Genomic DNA, 14,318 nt, shown 5'->3' with positions numbered 1-14,318 from the left:
AATCACTTTGTTTCTTGCCTTGGCCACCCTTGCAATCTGCTGGCTGGCAGCGAGGGCCCAGGACTAGTTGATTAATTGGATTTGTTTTTAATTCAGAATGCATAGAGTATGTTCCACCTCCATTTAGTTTCTCATTCAGTCTGTCTATTACTGATCCTAATCCCAGGGACTTCAAAGCTCCTGCCCTTTATAGCCTATTAAAGCCAGGAAGTTTCTGATGGATTAGAGCACGGAATCAGTTTGAAGTTTGTAATGTGCACCACTATCACCGATAAGGTCTAGTTTATTGCCTGACAGTAGTCTCTGCACTTTTTATGGCTAGTCCCTTTTAATTGGTTATACTGAAGTCGGGACAGTCAACTCTGGAAACTCCCAGTAGTCGATGTGTAGTCTAGGCTGGAAGAAGACCATGATCTGTCTGTTAGGCAAATCAGAAATTGCTTCACGAAAATTCTTTAGTTCCTCCTGAGACACTTAAAATGTTTCACTCAGTGGTATTTTTGTTCTCTGAGAGAATCATGTACTTTCTTTTTAGATTTAGGGAGCCAAGGTGTGTGTGAGTTAACAAAGTAGCATTTTAAATGAAGGTCCTGCATTTTGTCCTGAAGCACACTGCTTTTTTTAAAACATGCTTTTAATGTCTTCAGAGAGGAAGGGAGAGGGAGGGAGAGATAGAAACATCAATAATGAGAATCATTGATTGGCTGTCTCCTGTATGCCCCCTACTGGTGATGGAGCCCGCAACCTGGGCATGTGCCCTGACCGGAAATCAAGCCTGACCTCCTGATTCATAGGTAGGTGCTCAATCACTGAGCAACACCGGCCGGGCAAACACACTGCTTTTAAAAAAAATTTTGTTAACTATATTTTTATGTCAAATTTTTTTCTTCTCAGCTTCTAATTTTGTTTTGTTTTATTTGATACTCAATAAAGGGGAAAAGAGGGGGTAGAATAAAAAGGGATGTTTTGGCATCATGTGAGGAGGGAGGAAGCGACTGGCCGGCAGAAACAGGTAGAGAAGACAAAAAAGGAGTTGCAAGGGAGGGGCATGGGAGGGCCTGTAACAGCTGCCTTGGATTCATCAGTACTGTTGTTCCCTTTCCCCCAAGGTGAAGTGGATTGGATGATGCTATATTGCTAATTAGTCTCTTCATTGATAAAGGATGGGCCATGTTTTTGTTTTTCAAATATATTTTTATTGATTTCAGAGAGGAAAGGAGAGGGAGAGAGAGCTAGAAACATCAAAGATGAGAGAGAATTATTGCTCGGCTGCCTCCTACATGTCCCCTCTGGGGATTGAGCCCACAACCTGGGCATGTGCCCCTGACTGGAATCGAACCCGGAACCCTTCAGGCCGATGCTTTGTCCGTGGGCCATGTTTTAAGAAGGAGGGCTGTGTATGCCTCCAGCTCTAGAAAGCAGGTGGTGTCATTCACAATCCGCTCATGCACTTGCTCCTGCTCACAAAGGCCACCAGCTTTCAGAGAGCCTCTCAGCCCTGCTCCCGGCCCCAGAGACAGAGTTGCAAAGTCTGGTGCTAAATGTAAAAGGGACTTCTCCTTGGAAAGCTTGGTTAGCCACTTTGGGCTTGAGGTAAATTATTTATTGTGAATTTGAGTCCCTTCTTTTGGGCAAATACTCATTGCGAACTATGCGAAAGGAGGGATCTTTTTCTTTCTTCTGGGTCCAAGCCCCCATGTTGACATAGCTAAATGCAATAGCATGAAGCTAGGTTTGGGAGCAGGGTGTTCAGTGTGATTTTTGGTAGACCCTACTAAAATGTTAATTTTATGACCAAGAGTTTAGTTTATTTTTGAAATATTTTGGCTCCAGGGAGGAAAGAGAGCCCTCAACTGATGAGGCCCTAATTTTGACACGTTTAGAGACTGGACCAGCCTTTTGCTAACAGTGGTTTTTCGGTCAGGGCTCTGGCTCGGGCAGTGTGGTTGTTTAGGGAGAACATGAACCATGTTTAATCTTCCGAGGGGGTGTTTGTTCAGTTGTAAATGGGGCTGTCAGCTCTGGCTCTCGTGCCAGCAAAGCCATCTGATTTTTTTATGTATAGCATTAGTAACATATATGTATTTTAAAAAACAAATCCACAGCTTTGAAATATTAGAGACAGGAGTGATGTTTTTCACTTTTTCTACATTTACTAAGATAAATATTGTGGTTAACATGTCTGCTGCTGGGAGGATTAGTGTAGTCAGAACCTCTCCCCCCCCCCCTTTTTTTTTTTCACTTTCCAATCCAACCAAATAACTTTTTGGTTACATTTAAGTCTAAATTGCTTGGTTTGAAGTTTAAATAGATACTTAGACAAGGCAACAGAAATTTCCAGTGAGCTTTCGTCTCGTTGGTTTTGAGCCTTGTCAGAAAAAAAAGGCAGCCCCTGCCTTCCTGCTCCCCAACTCTTCAGTTCCCCACTTGATGGATACAGGAGTTCTTTGGCTTGGCTCTTGACCTCTGTGTGAAGGAAGCTGTTCCATTGTCCATTTCAGTCAAGTTGACCTCAGCCTTCTTTTTTAACTGATGTCAGTTTAAAATTTGAATTGACCTCAAGAGCTCCCAGCTTTTTAACCTTGCAACTTTCATAGTTCTTAGCGGGCGGGACGGGATTGGCTGCGCCTGTCAGGATGGTCAGCTCAGAGGAGGCAACAGGGAAGTGGGAGCAGCAGCTACCTTCCTTTAGAGCTAAATTCTGCAACTGTGGGGCTTAGGATCCTGGGGACCAGGTGGACACCAAGCAGCCGAGCCCTCGTGAAGTGAGCTCCAGGTTTGCACGGAGATAATCTCATTCACTTAAGGATCTGTGGTTGTGTTTGTGACAGTAACCGCCAGGATGGGGCTGCGGTCACCCTCAGTCAGCCTGAACATTTGGTGGTATCTTTGCCAAGTTGGAGAAAAATCTCTTTGCTCACATCTCCCTTGGCATCCAACATGGAGAAAACTCTTAATCAAGACACATTTTTTAAAAGTCCTTAACACAAGGAGGTTTTTTTCTCCTTCGAGCTGGACTAAAGCTCCTAACTGTGAAGTTACCGGGTCAGCTGGCTCAGTTGTGTGTTTTTCATAAATTTAGTGTGTGTGAAAATCCTATTTTTCAGACTTCTTTGTTGGTGAATGGAAGGGGACATTTTTATTTTGCCAGCTACAGAGCCACAGGATGAGACACAGGATACAGGACCAACTGTTCCATTTAGAATTTAAAGGTGTAAGGAAAAATACCCCATCTGGGCTAAGTGACGGAATTAGGGCCTGAATACTTCTGGCCATGACACTATTTCCTTCTGCATCCTAAGAGGTCACCACATGTCCTCTGTCTACACCTCTTCAGGTTGTCGGTAGAGAAGTGAAGTTCATAAGACTGTATAAAAATCCATTTTGAAGATAGTGATACGATGTTATTATAACCATGTATTGTATACCTTTTACATCCCAGGAACAGGAATTGTGCTAAGTGCTTTACATATATTATCTCTCGTCCTATGAGAAAGCTGTTATTATCCCCACTTCACAAGGATGAAATTCAGATTAGTTGAGTAATTTGCCTGAGCCACAACACTGCAAATTGTGGAGTCAGAAATAAACACAGGCCTCTCTGGATCTTAAAGCTCATGCCCTTTGCACTAGCCCCAATGGGGTCTATTTAGATCACCCGTTATCAGTAGCAAAATCATCATGCCTTGTCAGTTCTCCGATTTGGAATTATGTAAAAGAACTAGGCCCTTGTCGGGGACTCAAAAAGAAACAGAAAAGTACAGTCAAACCTCATTTCTCCAATGCCTCCCATCATGAACGATTTGGTTCTCGACCAAGATGTTCACTGAAAAAATGTCTCAGTGGTCGAACCAAACTTCGGTTTTCAAGCTGATACCAAGCATGACAAAAAGTGCCTGCCAATGTTGCTAAGGGCCTGAAAAAAACAATGATCACAGGCAATTGAAGAGGTTAAAAAAAACTGTTGTTGATTTGGATAGAGGAAAAGCAGTTAGCCAGTGAGAGCCATTTGGGAGGCAGTGATATATGAACAAGCAAAAATGCTGCATTCTGACCTGAAAGACATCCCCGAACCGAGTGCTGAAAGTGATTCATTTAAGGCTGGTAGGGGGGTAGTTTGATAAATTTAAGAAAAAAAGTGTTTGTTTATAGGTTAAACAGTACATTAGGCATGTAGTGTATATAAGAAAGGTTAAAACAGGGAATTCTTTGGGGGTCTGGAATGAATGAATTCCATTTACATTATATCTAATGGGGAAAAATAACTCAGTTTTTTAACATTAGCTTCTTGAACAGCCCTCAGGAACGAAGTAAGTTCGAGAACCAAGGTTCCACTGTAAATCTATTCTTTTGAAAATACCAGTGGAAGGAAAAAAGAAACAAACTTTCCCACCACTTTTTTCTTTCCTACCTCATGCTTTTGACCTGATTTTATAAACAGAATCAAAATCCCATGTTGCTGCTGAAGGCATTTAATTCCATCTTAAAACTGTGTATGCCATCAGGAAGTTCTTACCTGTTTTGAGTCTAAATCAATTTTCCTGTAACTTCCACCCAGCTGTTGGTCATGTTTCTAACTTTAGAGGCCATAGAGAACAATTCCCTTTTCATCTGATAGCCCTCTGGTAAGACCTGGTGCATAGCCAAGGTCCAGGGAGGAGGCAAGTTTTGAACTTGAACAGGAAAAGTTTAATGTAAAGAACTGTTAACTAGTAACAGGACATTGGTGACTAAGGGGTAAAAAGAACTCTCAAGATAACAGAAAATAAGTTTGGGAGCGTCCCTTCTCCAGTGAGGTCTGAGATTCAGACCATGCAGCTCACTGCATGCTGAGGTTTGCTGAGGGGTGCCACAGGCCAGGTCTGGCCTGTAAGCAACTAACCGTCTCCTTGGATACCCCTGAGGCTCAACTGAAAGCTGCCCAGTGGGTGTTATTGACCTTGATGGGAAACTGGTGAGGGCTTCAGTGCAGCTCACTGGGAACCACGTGGGCAGAACCTCAGCTGAGTGTTCTTGGAAGTATCCATGGAACTTTCTGGGAAGCTGCCTACAGAGGTGCTGTTGAACTCACTGGGAAGCTGGTTAGGGTGTCTGCAGAACCTGCTGGAAGCTGCCTCTGGGGGGCGGGGCAGTTAAACTTGCTGGCAATAAATGCTCCTGCCTGCCTATCCGCTGGCCTAGTACAGAAGGAGCAAGAAGTAACAAGGCACCCGGACCCAGGAAGAAAAGCCCGGTTCCTCCTGCAGTGTCCCTCCAGCACCCTCTACTGACAGAGCTCAGCACAGTGCCAGCTGGCAAAGGGAACTGTTTGCAGGACCCAGTTCCAGCATCGCAGTCAGGGCAGTGAAGGGTGAAACTGAAGCTGAGAGGCAATACATTGACCAGTGGCACATTTTGTTTCGTACGCATTCTTATAGAAATCCTGGATTCAGGTGCCTGCACTATTCTCGTGACTCCTCCCAAACTGTCTTCCGGTTTGTTCAGCCTTTCCCTGGATTGTGCTACCCAAATCAGAACAGTCTAGCACAGAGGTTCTCAAAGTGTGGTCCAGGGATCATGAACATCACTGAGACCCTTTTAGGGGTCTGTGAGGTTGAAATTATTTTCATAATAATACTAAGTTACCTCCCTTTCCCACTCTTATTCTTTCACAAGTGGACAAGCTCCATGACATGGATGACATCATCACCCTCACGGCTGATGGAATGTGTTCTTGTGTTTTCAGATTTCCTCGGTTTTAATTTCTAATACAATAAATTGTGTGAGTGTATCCCACGTAAACAATCTTCTTTGGGGTTCTCAACTGTTTTTAAGAGCACCAAGAAATCCTAACACCAAAAAGTTTGAGAGCTGCTGGTCTAGTAGGTTGGATTATATATAACCTTCTTCATTTTAGATATTACAGATATAATCCTTTATAAGGATTTGGACAGTAGATTTACGACAGCACTTTTGTTTATCTGGAAGAGGGCATAGGAAACAAACAAGAATGATTGCTGCAGAAAATTATTGAACTTTAGTGTTTTGTTCCAGATCTAGAGAAACTTGAGATTTTCAAACTGCAATAGATGGTGTAGGTTCTATTTGGTCTTTGATACTAAACAGACTTAAACTCAAATACTAGCCTTATCATTTATTAGCTTGTAACCCCAGCCAAGTTACTTCACTGAGCCTTGTAAAGCTTGCTTTGTAAATAATTTCTGCCCCATAGGGTTGTCAGGAGGCTCAAATGACACTGCATCTCTTACGTGTCTGGCATATACTAGTTGCTTAATAAAGGTCCCCTTCTTTCTCTGCTTATTCTTACCCTAAGAAGAAGGGGCTTGCCTAAGATCCCATAGATAATGCAGCACCCAGGTCTCTGGTCTCTCAGTCCTATGCCAATTCACTTGTTCCAGAGATATTAATTATGTAATTCGGTGCCAAGAATGCAGCTACAATTAACTGTTGTTATTGATTAAAAGACAGTGACCCATAGGATCATTTTTGATCTCCAGTTCAGTCCTTTTCCAAGCACGCTTCTTTTGGAGTTGACCTCTTTTTTAGGCTCTGTGCTTATTTGAGACTGAATATCGTCCTTACTTACAGGGCCTCTTGATTGCACAGGCTTCTTCCAGGACCCTGTGATGCCCCAGCAAGGTGGTGAATGGATTTACTGTAGAATACACAGAAGTAAGATATTTTATTTGCAGCCAGTGAAGGCAGCCTTTTCCCCTTCTGACTTTCCAACTCTGTCATACTTCTCTTCAGTGTAGTGACTGTGGAGTGGCCATGGGCACCTGGGGGCTTCAGTACTCAAAAGCTAGATCATCCCACAGTTACATGATGAACTTTTGGGAAGCAGTTTAACACCTAGCTTTCCTATTCTAATTTAACCAATGTGTGAAGAACAAACTGCCCACGTGTAAAGACCCCTGAGGTGTGTAGAGATGGGTACTGTACCATAGAAGGATTGATTTCATGCTGTGCTAAATGCAGCATTTTAAAATAAGGAACCTGCGGTTGAATTGCTTCTCTCATTTCAAAGTGGAATGGGGAAAATGTAAGGCAAGTCATGGGTTGGTGTTTCTTCACTATACTAGAAAATCCCACATAATTGAACCTAGACATTTGATATTTACTCTGTAAATTGGACATGATGAGAAACCGAAGACAGTAAATCATGGGGAAGGGCTGTCAAGGGGATAAAGTGCTAAGTTAAGGAAGATATACCCGTTCAGTGAAACGGTTGGATGAGGGGTGGATTTTCATGGCCTTGATGGCTGTTTGTGGTTGCATTTTGGAGGTGGGCACATTGGAGCAGACATCTTTAGCACGTGCATTGTGTTTTCTAACAGAGACACAGGCAAGCTTGGAGCTGGGGTGGACCTACCTGAACGTATTTTGCAAAGGTTGTAGGGTTCTGATGTTAAAACTATGGGCCTGAGAAAGCCAGTCCAGACTCGATTTCTCTTACCATTGTGATCGTGGTCATTTGGCTTCCCTATCTCAGTTATGAGAAGAAGCCAATTTGTGCATTCTAAGCTACCGTCTGGCTGGTAGCTATGATGTGCAATGACAACCAGGGGACAGATGCTTCGACCAGTAGCTATGACGCACATTACTACCAGGGGGCAGACGCTCAACGCAGGAGCTGCTGAGCTGTGGTGACTTGGCAGCTGCGGTTCTCTGGTGACGCACCCGGAACCAGAGAGGAGGGAGCCCAATTCTAGGGTGCATCACTCAAGAACCGCCCTCTTGCAACCCAGGACCCCTCGGGGGATGTTGGAGAGCCTGTTTTGGCCTGATTACCACAGGTCAAGCCAAGGGACCCCACCAGTGCACTAATCCATGCACCAGGCCTCTAGTATAAAATATTATAAATTGCATTTGTAAGAACTGCCCTTGCACACTGTGTGTGTGGATTTCATTTTTCCAACTCATCTGTGATATGCTGCTGTCACCACTTTATTGAAGATAAATACCTTGTGTTTTCTTTTTCCAGAGTCTCTCTGGCCCAAAATCCGGGTTCCATTAAAGGTTGTGAGGACGGCTGAAAACAAGCTGAGTAACCGTTTCTTCCCTTATGACGAAATCGAGACGGAGGCTGTCCTGGCTATTGATGATGACATCATTATGCTGACCTCTGATGAGCTGCAGTTTGGTTATGAGGTAAGGCGATGTTAAGCAGTATATTTACGTATTTAATATTTATTGCCTATTATTACTTACTTTTCCTAATAAAGATTATTATATTTTATTCTCCAAAGTCATATTTTTTAAGTTCAAATAGAGTCCAAAGCTGTGCATAGGGTTATGAAGCTGTTTTTTTAAAACTTTGGAGAAACCCTATTCCAAAATGACAACTGTCCCTCCACTAGTTTTGGGAACTCCCAAGGAGAGTCCCAGGGGACATTTTCAAAAGAGCATCTATAGCATTTAACAAGCACTTAATTGATGTCTCCTTTTGAATAGCGCTCCCCTGACTCAAGCAGCTGGGCGCTGCAACAATAAAAACATCAGTAAGTGAAGAAGCTGGCGACGCTGACAAACAGAAAGCAGACCCTGTTGATGGCTTTCTTTCTGAGTTTTAAGTGGGGAGGCTGGCTGCCTGTCTGTAGGGAGAAACATTCTCTATCACTGTTCATTCGATGCGGCTGATGGATTAGGCAGGGTTCAAGGGTTAAGTATGGAGACCAGTATAGGTCTCCCCAGGGGAAAGTGCCCTGAGCTGAGGCCTGGTGAAAAGCAATAGGAATTGATGAGCTCTGTCGGGGAGGATGCACGATGGCGACAGGAGAGGCCTGTGGCTGCAGGGGCGTAATGGTGGTATCAGACCTAAGCAAAACAGAGTGTATAAATCCATTAGCTACAGCTGGCATGGGCGAAGGTGGTGACACTGATCGCCTGGAGTCATCCAGCCTTTGGGAGAGAGGGAACCATACTCCTCAGTTGACTTGGGATTTGTTGAATTTGAGGCTTTAAGAAATCATGAAGTTTTATTAAATGAAGTTGTATTTGGTACGTGTATTTATTATAGAAATTTATTTTCTAGCCCTTAAGTAAAAAGTGAATTTTAAGGGGAAGAAATAGGAATCCCTCTATCACCACCACCACCAAAAATTCAAAGCTCAAGTTTTCCCTGGTTATTTTTTAAAAATATGTATGTATGTAACTCCATTTGTGTGTAAAAGAAATTGTTGTGAAATAGGTATGAGATACCCTGCTCACTGTAGTTATTGGCCAGTGAAAGGCTTGAGAGTAGCTAATCACACATACATTCATCTTTGTGGACTTACTTTCATTCATAGAGATGTCTTTTACATCATCACACTTAGGGTATTGGATGATTTTTAGTAAATCTCATTCCCATTTTTAAAAAAAAGCAAATTACCTACTTGTTTCTCTAGCCAACTGAGGGCAAAAGACCAATTGTTTCTGCAGGTTTTCTCTCTTCATTGTCTATATGGCTTCAAACTATACACATGTATCTATTTTTGTGAGAAAGGGAACATTCAGAGTGAGGTAGCCAAGACGGACATACTCTTGTGGAGTCTCAGCCCCAGCATTCCAAGCAGGGGTGGGGCTGCGAGACAATAACTAATAACTAGCACTGGCTGCCCCTACTGTAAAAGGTAAGAGATGTAAGAGGAACGATGGGGGAAGGGCTACCTGGACTGTTAGTCTGAAAATGATAGTGAGCCCTAGAATCCTCTCCAGGAAGAATTCTTAGAACCACAGCAGTGCTTTCCCAGCCTTTGTCAAAACATAACACAAACAGGCGATGTTAATGCTGCGCACTACAGCACATAGACAAGGCTGCTGCACTAGATGGGACCCACCCTCAGGCCTCCCTGCTGATCTGGCCAAAAGGATCAGGATCTTAGCATGCCTGTTAAGCATCCAAAAGTCAGAACATAAAGGGAACTAGAGATATCCTGCCACTTCATTGCTGCGGAAACTGAGGTTCAAATAAATTAAATTCCTTCTTTTAATCCTCACCTGACGATATTATATAATACTAGAGTCCCGGTGCACGAAATTCGTGCACTCAGCATGGGGGCGGGTGGCCTTCACCCCAGGCTGTGCCCTCTCACAGTCTGGGAGCCCTCAGGGGATGTCCGACTGATGGCTTAGGCCTGCTCCCCGCTGCCATGGAGGCGGGAGAGGCTCCCGCCACTGCCGCTGCGCTCATTAGCCATGAGCCCGGCTTTAGGCTGAGCAGCGCTCCCCCTGTGGGAGTGCACTGGCCACCAGGGGGCAACTCCTGCATTGAGCGTCAGCCCCCTGGTGGTCAGTGCGCATCATAGTGACTGGTCGTTCCACTGTTCGGTCAATTTGCATATTACCCTTTTATTATATAGGATTTTTTTCACTGACTCTATAGAGGGAGGAAGGGAGAAGGCAGGGGGGAGAGAGAGAGAGAGAGAGATATCGATTGGTTGGTTGCCTCCTGCCTGAGCCCTGATCAGGGATCAAACCTGCAATCTGGATTTGTGCCTGACCTGGAATTGAACCCACAACCCTCAGTTGGGACAGCGCTCAACCAACTGAGCCACATCAGCCAGGGTTAAATTCCTTTTTTAAAGTGTTAAATGTTCATTTAATATAGCCATTAAAGGTATACCACAACAAGTTTTTGAGAATGAAAGGCCAGTACATGTAGGAAAGGCCTTTTTTCTTCCACTGTCTATGACTTGAGCACACAGACATTAGGATCAGAGACCTAATGCTGTGTATCATTATTTATTTTATTGGAAGAAAACACAGGGGTCATTGCCTGTTTAAATGGGTCATATTCCCTGTTGGAAGGCAAAGAGCTTTGGGAAATGTTACATTCCCTCTCCAGCCCCAAAATCAGGAGCTAAGAATGATCTTCTCTGGCCCCGCGTGCTTCTGACTTGTTTGACAAGCTCTAGCGAGCTGCCAGATGTTGAAATTCTTTTCAGCCTGGAATAATTTATTTATCTGTTTATGTATTTTACCAGGAAAGTATCTATTGAGTTCTTGATACTCATTTGCAAGGAACTCCTGGGGGAACAGTAGCAGTGTATAGTGTTACTCGAATGTTTGATTTTTTTTCCCCTCCAAGTCTGTCTGCTTTTATTTCAGACCTAAAGAGTGGGGAAATAAAAATGCAACTTTTCCTCCTCCCCTCCCCCGCTTTTTAGAGAGACCATTTAAAACATGTGGCAGAAAATGAGCCATGCAGACTTGGCTGAATGTATGAACCCATGAATTTATTTTTCCTTTCATAGTTTGATCCTCATTTCCAACCATAAAAATTATTAGTAGCACTTAAGTGTTGAACATTTTTCACCTGAGAGATGTGAAACACTCTTGGCTAGTAATACTGGCTATAAAGTCAGTACTTCACGTGGTAAATGGACTTCACTAAGAACCAACTGTATGTTGTTAGGTGTACAAAATGCCTAACATTTTACTTCCTTTTTCTGCCTGGTTATCCCATGGGCTGTAGAGGCTGGTCAAACCCCTTAGGTGCTAATAAATTGTGAGAATTTATTTGTATTATTTTGTTCACAACTACCCAAGGTAATGGCAAGTATATACTCTCAAAGAATCATGGGAAGACAGCAAAGTAGCTTGGAATGCCCCACTTTTTTTTATTTTTCGTGAGAACATAAATCCGTCTTTGAGTGTTCCTGGTGTAGGAAACACTGAGGGGAAAGGCACCAAAGTGAGAATGAGCCTGGTATGTGTGGTCACACAGGGAGGTCATAAGCAGATTGATGTGCTGAGGGTGGGACTTGTGTTTTGGTTAACAATGGATGCTAGGTCGGTTAGGCAGTAGAGGCCCAGCTGACAGATAGGCTCAGAGGCCAGCTGAGAAGGGTAAGGTGGTAAAGAGGAACTGTCGGTTTATAGGGAGGTGTATGGGAAAAGCAGTCAGATCACAGAATGAAGTGGAGATGACAGAGAGTGAAGACAGGAACAGGCCGTGGTAGTCGAAAATCTATCAACTGAATGTTCAAATGGATTGAAGAACCAAGGAGAAGAAAAAGGCTTACACATAGCTTAGATTTAGTTTGTGATGAGGAGAATTGGATAATTCTGCTAACTGGAGAATTCCAGAGCTGAAGCGCTATATAAGTCACATTTTAAACATATTAGTAAAATGTATAGCTATCCATACATTCATCCAGGGAGAGGGTGAGAGATGATAAAATCTGTGATTCTAAATAAACTATCGCATGTTTTCCCTTCGTACTAGAAGAGATGAAAGATGGAAATAACCTATCATGGAATTAGACTTCATAATAATCTCTTTTTAAAGTTAGCAGGGTGAGGAGTCTCTAAGAAAGAACGACTCACCTCTGCCACAGCCTTCCAGTCTCCTCTGAGGGAAGCTGACTACACACTATGGGCAGGGGGTGGGGGCACTCACAGAAATGAGCTATTTGTCCCATTCCCTCTTCCAAAGATGACAGTCTCTATTAAGGGCAACTCTTCAGGTAAGAAAGAAAAGTGAAAAGTGAAGTAAAGACAGACAGATGTCCTTTTCGATCTTTATTACTGTACTGATAAAATGCCCAGGCCCAGGAAAGGTACTCAGAGGGGGACCGGCACTCATGTGTCACACGCAGGCTCCAAGAGAGCTTACAGCCATCAGCTTCTTCAGATAATTAGTGAAGAGGGTGCACCACAAATCCTAAGAAAGGTAGAGTTTCCAAAAAGTGCAACTTGGGCTCAGTGGTTCTAACTACATTGTAAAGCTTTAGTGTCAGACCCGGAAAATGCTGATTCAGAACAAGGTTGGCAAGGTCTGATGACCCTGTGTATGCCCCAAACGGGCCCAGCTCTCAGTGCCCACAGCTCCCCAGCGCCTGCAGCGCCACGTGCACTCCCTGCTGGACTGGCCCCATTGGGCACTCCTGCTACAGTCCATCGGCCAGATAAGGGAAGAAAATACTTGAATCCCAGTCTTTCCAGTCACCCATTGGGTCAGATCCAGTGAAGTGGAGATGACAGAGAGTGAAGACAGGAACAGGCCGTGGTAGTCGAAAATCTATCTACTGAATGTTCAAATGGATTGAAGAACCAAGGAGAAGGAAAAGGCTTACACGTAGCTTAGATTTCGTTTGTGATGAGGAGAATTGGATAACTCCGATAACTGGAGAATTCCAGAGCTGAGGCGCTATATAACAGTCACATTTTAAACATAACTAGTAAAATGTATAGCTATCCATACATTCATCCAGGGAGGCTCAAGGACCCAAGTCAGCCAAGAGGTCAAGGAATGGAAATCTAAGGTACTGGCTCTCATGAGGGCTGACACACTTCCAATAACTGGAGTATCCACCTATCCAGGGATGTTCCTTCATTTATGGGCCCCCCTCAGGGACGTTCCCTTTTTACTAGTCTTGGTTATGCAAGAACTGAGTTTCTTTGTGCCCTAGGTGAACTCCAAGGGTAAGTCTGCTCTAAAGTCCATGGCAGGATGATAGGTGGTTCCATGAATCGCAAAGAAAAGCTTCCTGGATTCCCAACAAAACTGAGCACATTTTCACATTTAGGCCTCTGAGGCTTAACATCCAGGGAGGAAAGCAGTTAACTTTCTGAGAGAAGGATCATGACCATGAATCCGTGAGGAGCAATCTCAGGCCCAGGCCAAGGCTGCATGTACATTTGTTTGTTCCCCAGACCTGGTATCTGTGGCACTTTCACTGGCAGGAAGCTCAGAGAGGGATGAACACAAGGGCAGAGAGTTTATTTTTTAAAAAGTTATTGGCAACTCTTCATGTTGCTTCAGGCTCCCTGTTTTCAGCCTGTGGGGGAACTGAATAATCTGTTCGGTCTGTCCTACGTCCAGCTTGCTTTGATTTACACCCCCAGACCCAGGGGACCTGGCGGGAAAATAGTTGGTGTGTGTGGTTGCTGCAGCGAGAACTGCTGAAAGAAGAGCCAGGGCCGCGGCCAGGAGCCCATGGAGGTGCTGAGAGAGGCTGCGGGAAGGCTGACCTCGCAGAGCTTTTCTAAAGCACCCAGTCCCCATCGGAGAACAAGTCAAACAAATATTAAGGGAAGGAAATCGAATATGTATGCTGAACCGTGAAATAACATCTGAGCGGTTAAAAAGCACCCAGTTGGGAATGACAGTAGAGTGACACTTTTTTCTTCCCTGCTGAGCACATTAAAAGTAACAAGCTCCGAATTTGTGAATTGGTTTACGTAGCCATGAACGAAGCATCAAATGTGGGGCAAGGGGCTCCGGCTCCCCAAGTGAAGGGAGCATGTTTCTTGCTGGCACAACCTTCCATGGGAGGGTGTCCCCTCAGACTCCCGTGCGAAGCGAGTCAGGGGAGCAGGTGTCAGTGTTT

At 44.1% G+C, this 14,318-nt stretch overlaps 1 protein-coding gene across 1 annotated transcript in view; it reads left to right on the top strand.

The window, feature by feature from the left end:
• The window catches only part of EXT2 (exostosin glycosyltransferase 2), a 123,950-nt gene that overhangs the window by 83,560 nt on the left and 26,072 nt on the right, over nt 1–14,318 (top strand). The window contains exon 10 of the mRNA XM_080643199.1: nt 7,985–8,151. Coding sequence (XP_080499325.1) covers nt 7,985–8,151 — 167 coding nt within the window. The remainder of the gene's footprint in view (nt 1–7,984; nt 8,152–14,318) is intronic.

Source organism: Plecotus auritus (genome assembly GCF_963455305.1).
Source record: "Plecotus auritus genome assembly, chromosome: 9".
Lineage (NCBI taxonomy): Eukaryota > Metazoa > Chordata > Mammalia > Chiroptera > Vespertilionidae > Plecotus > Plecotus auritus.
This window is presented reverse-complemented; position numbering and strand designations above follow the sequence as displayed.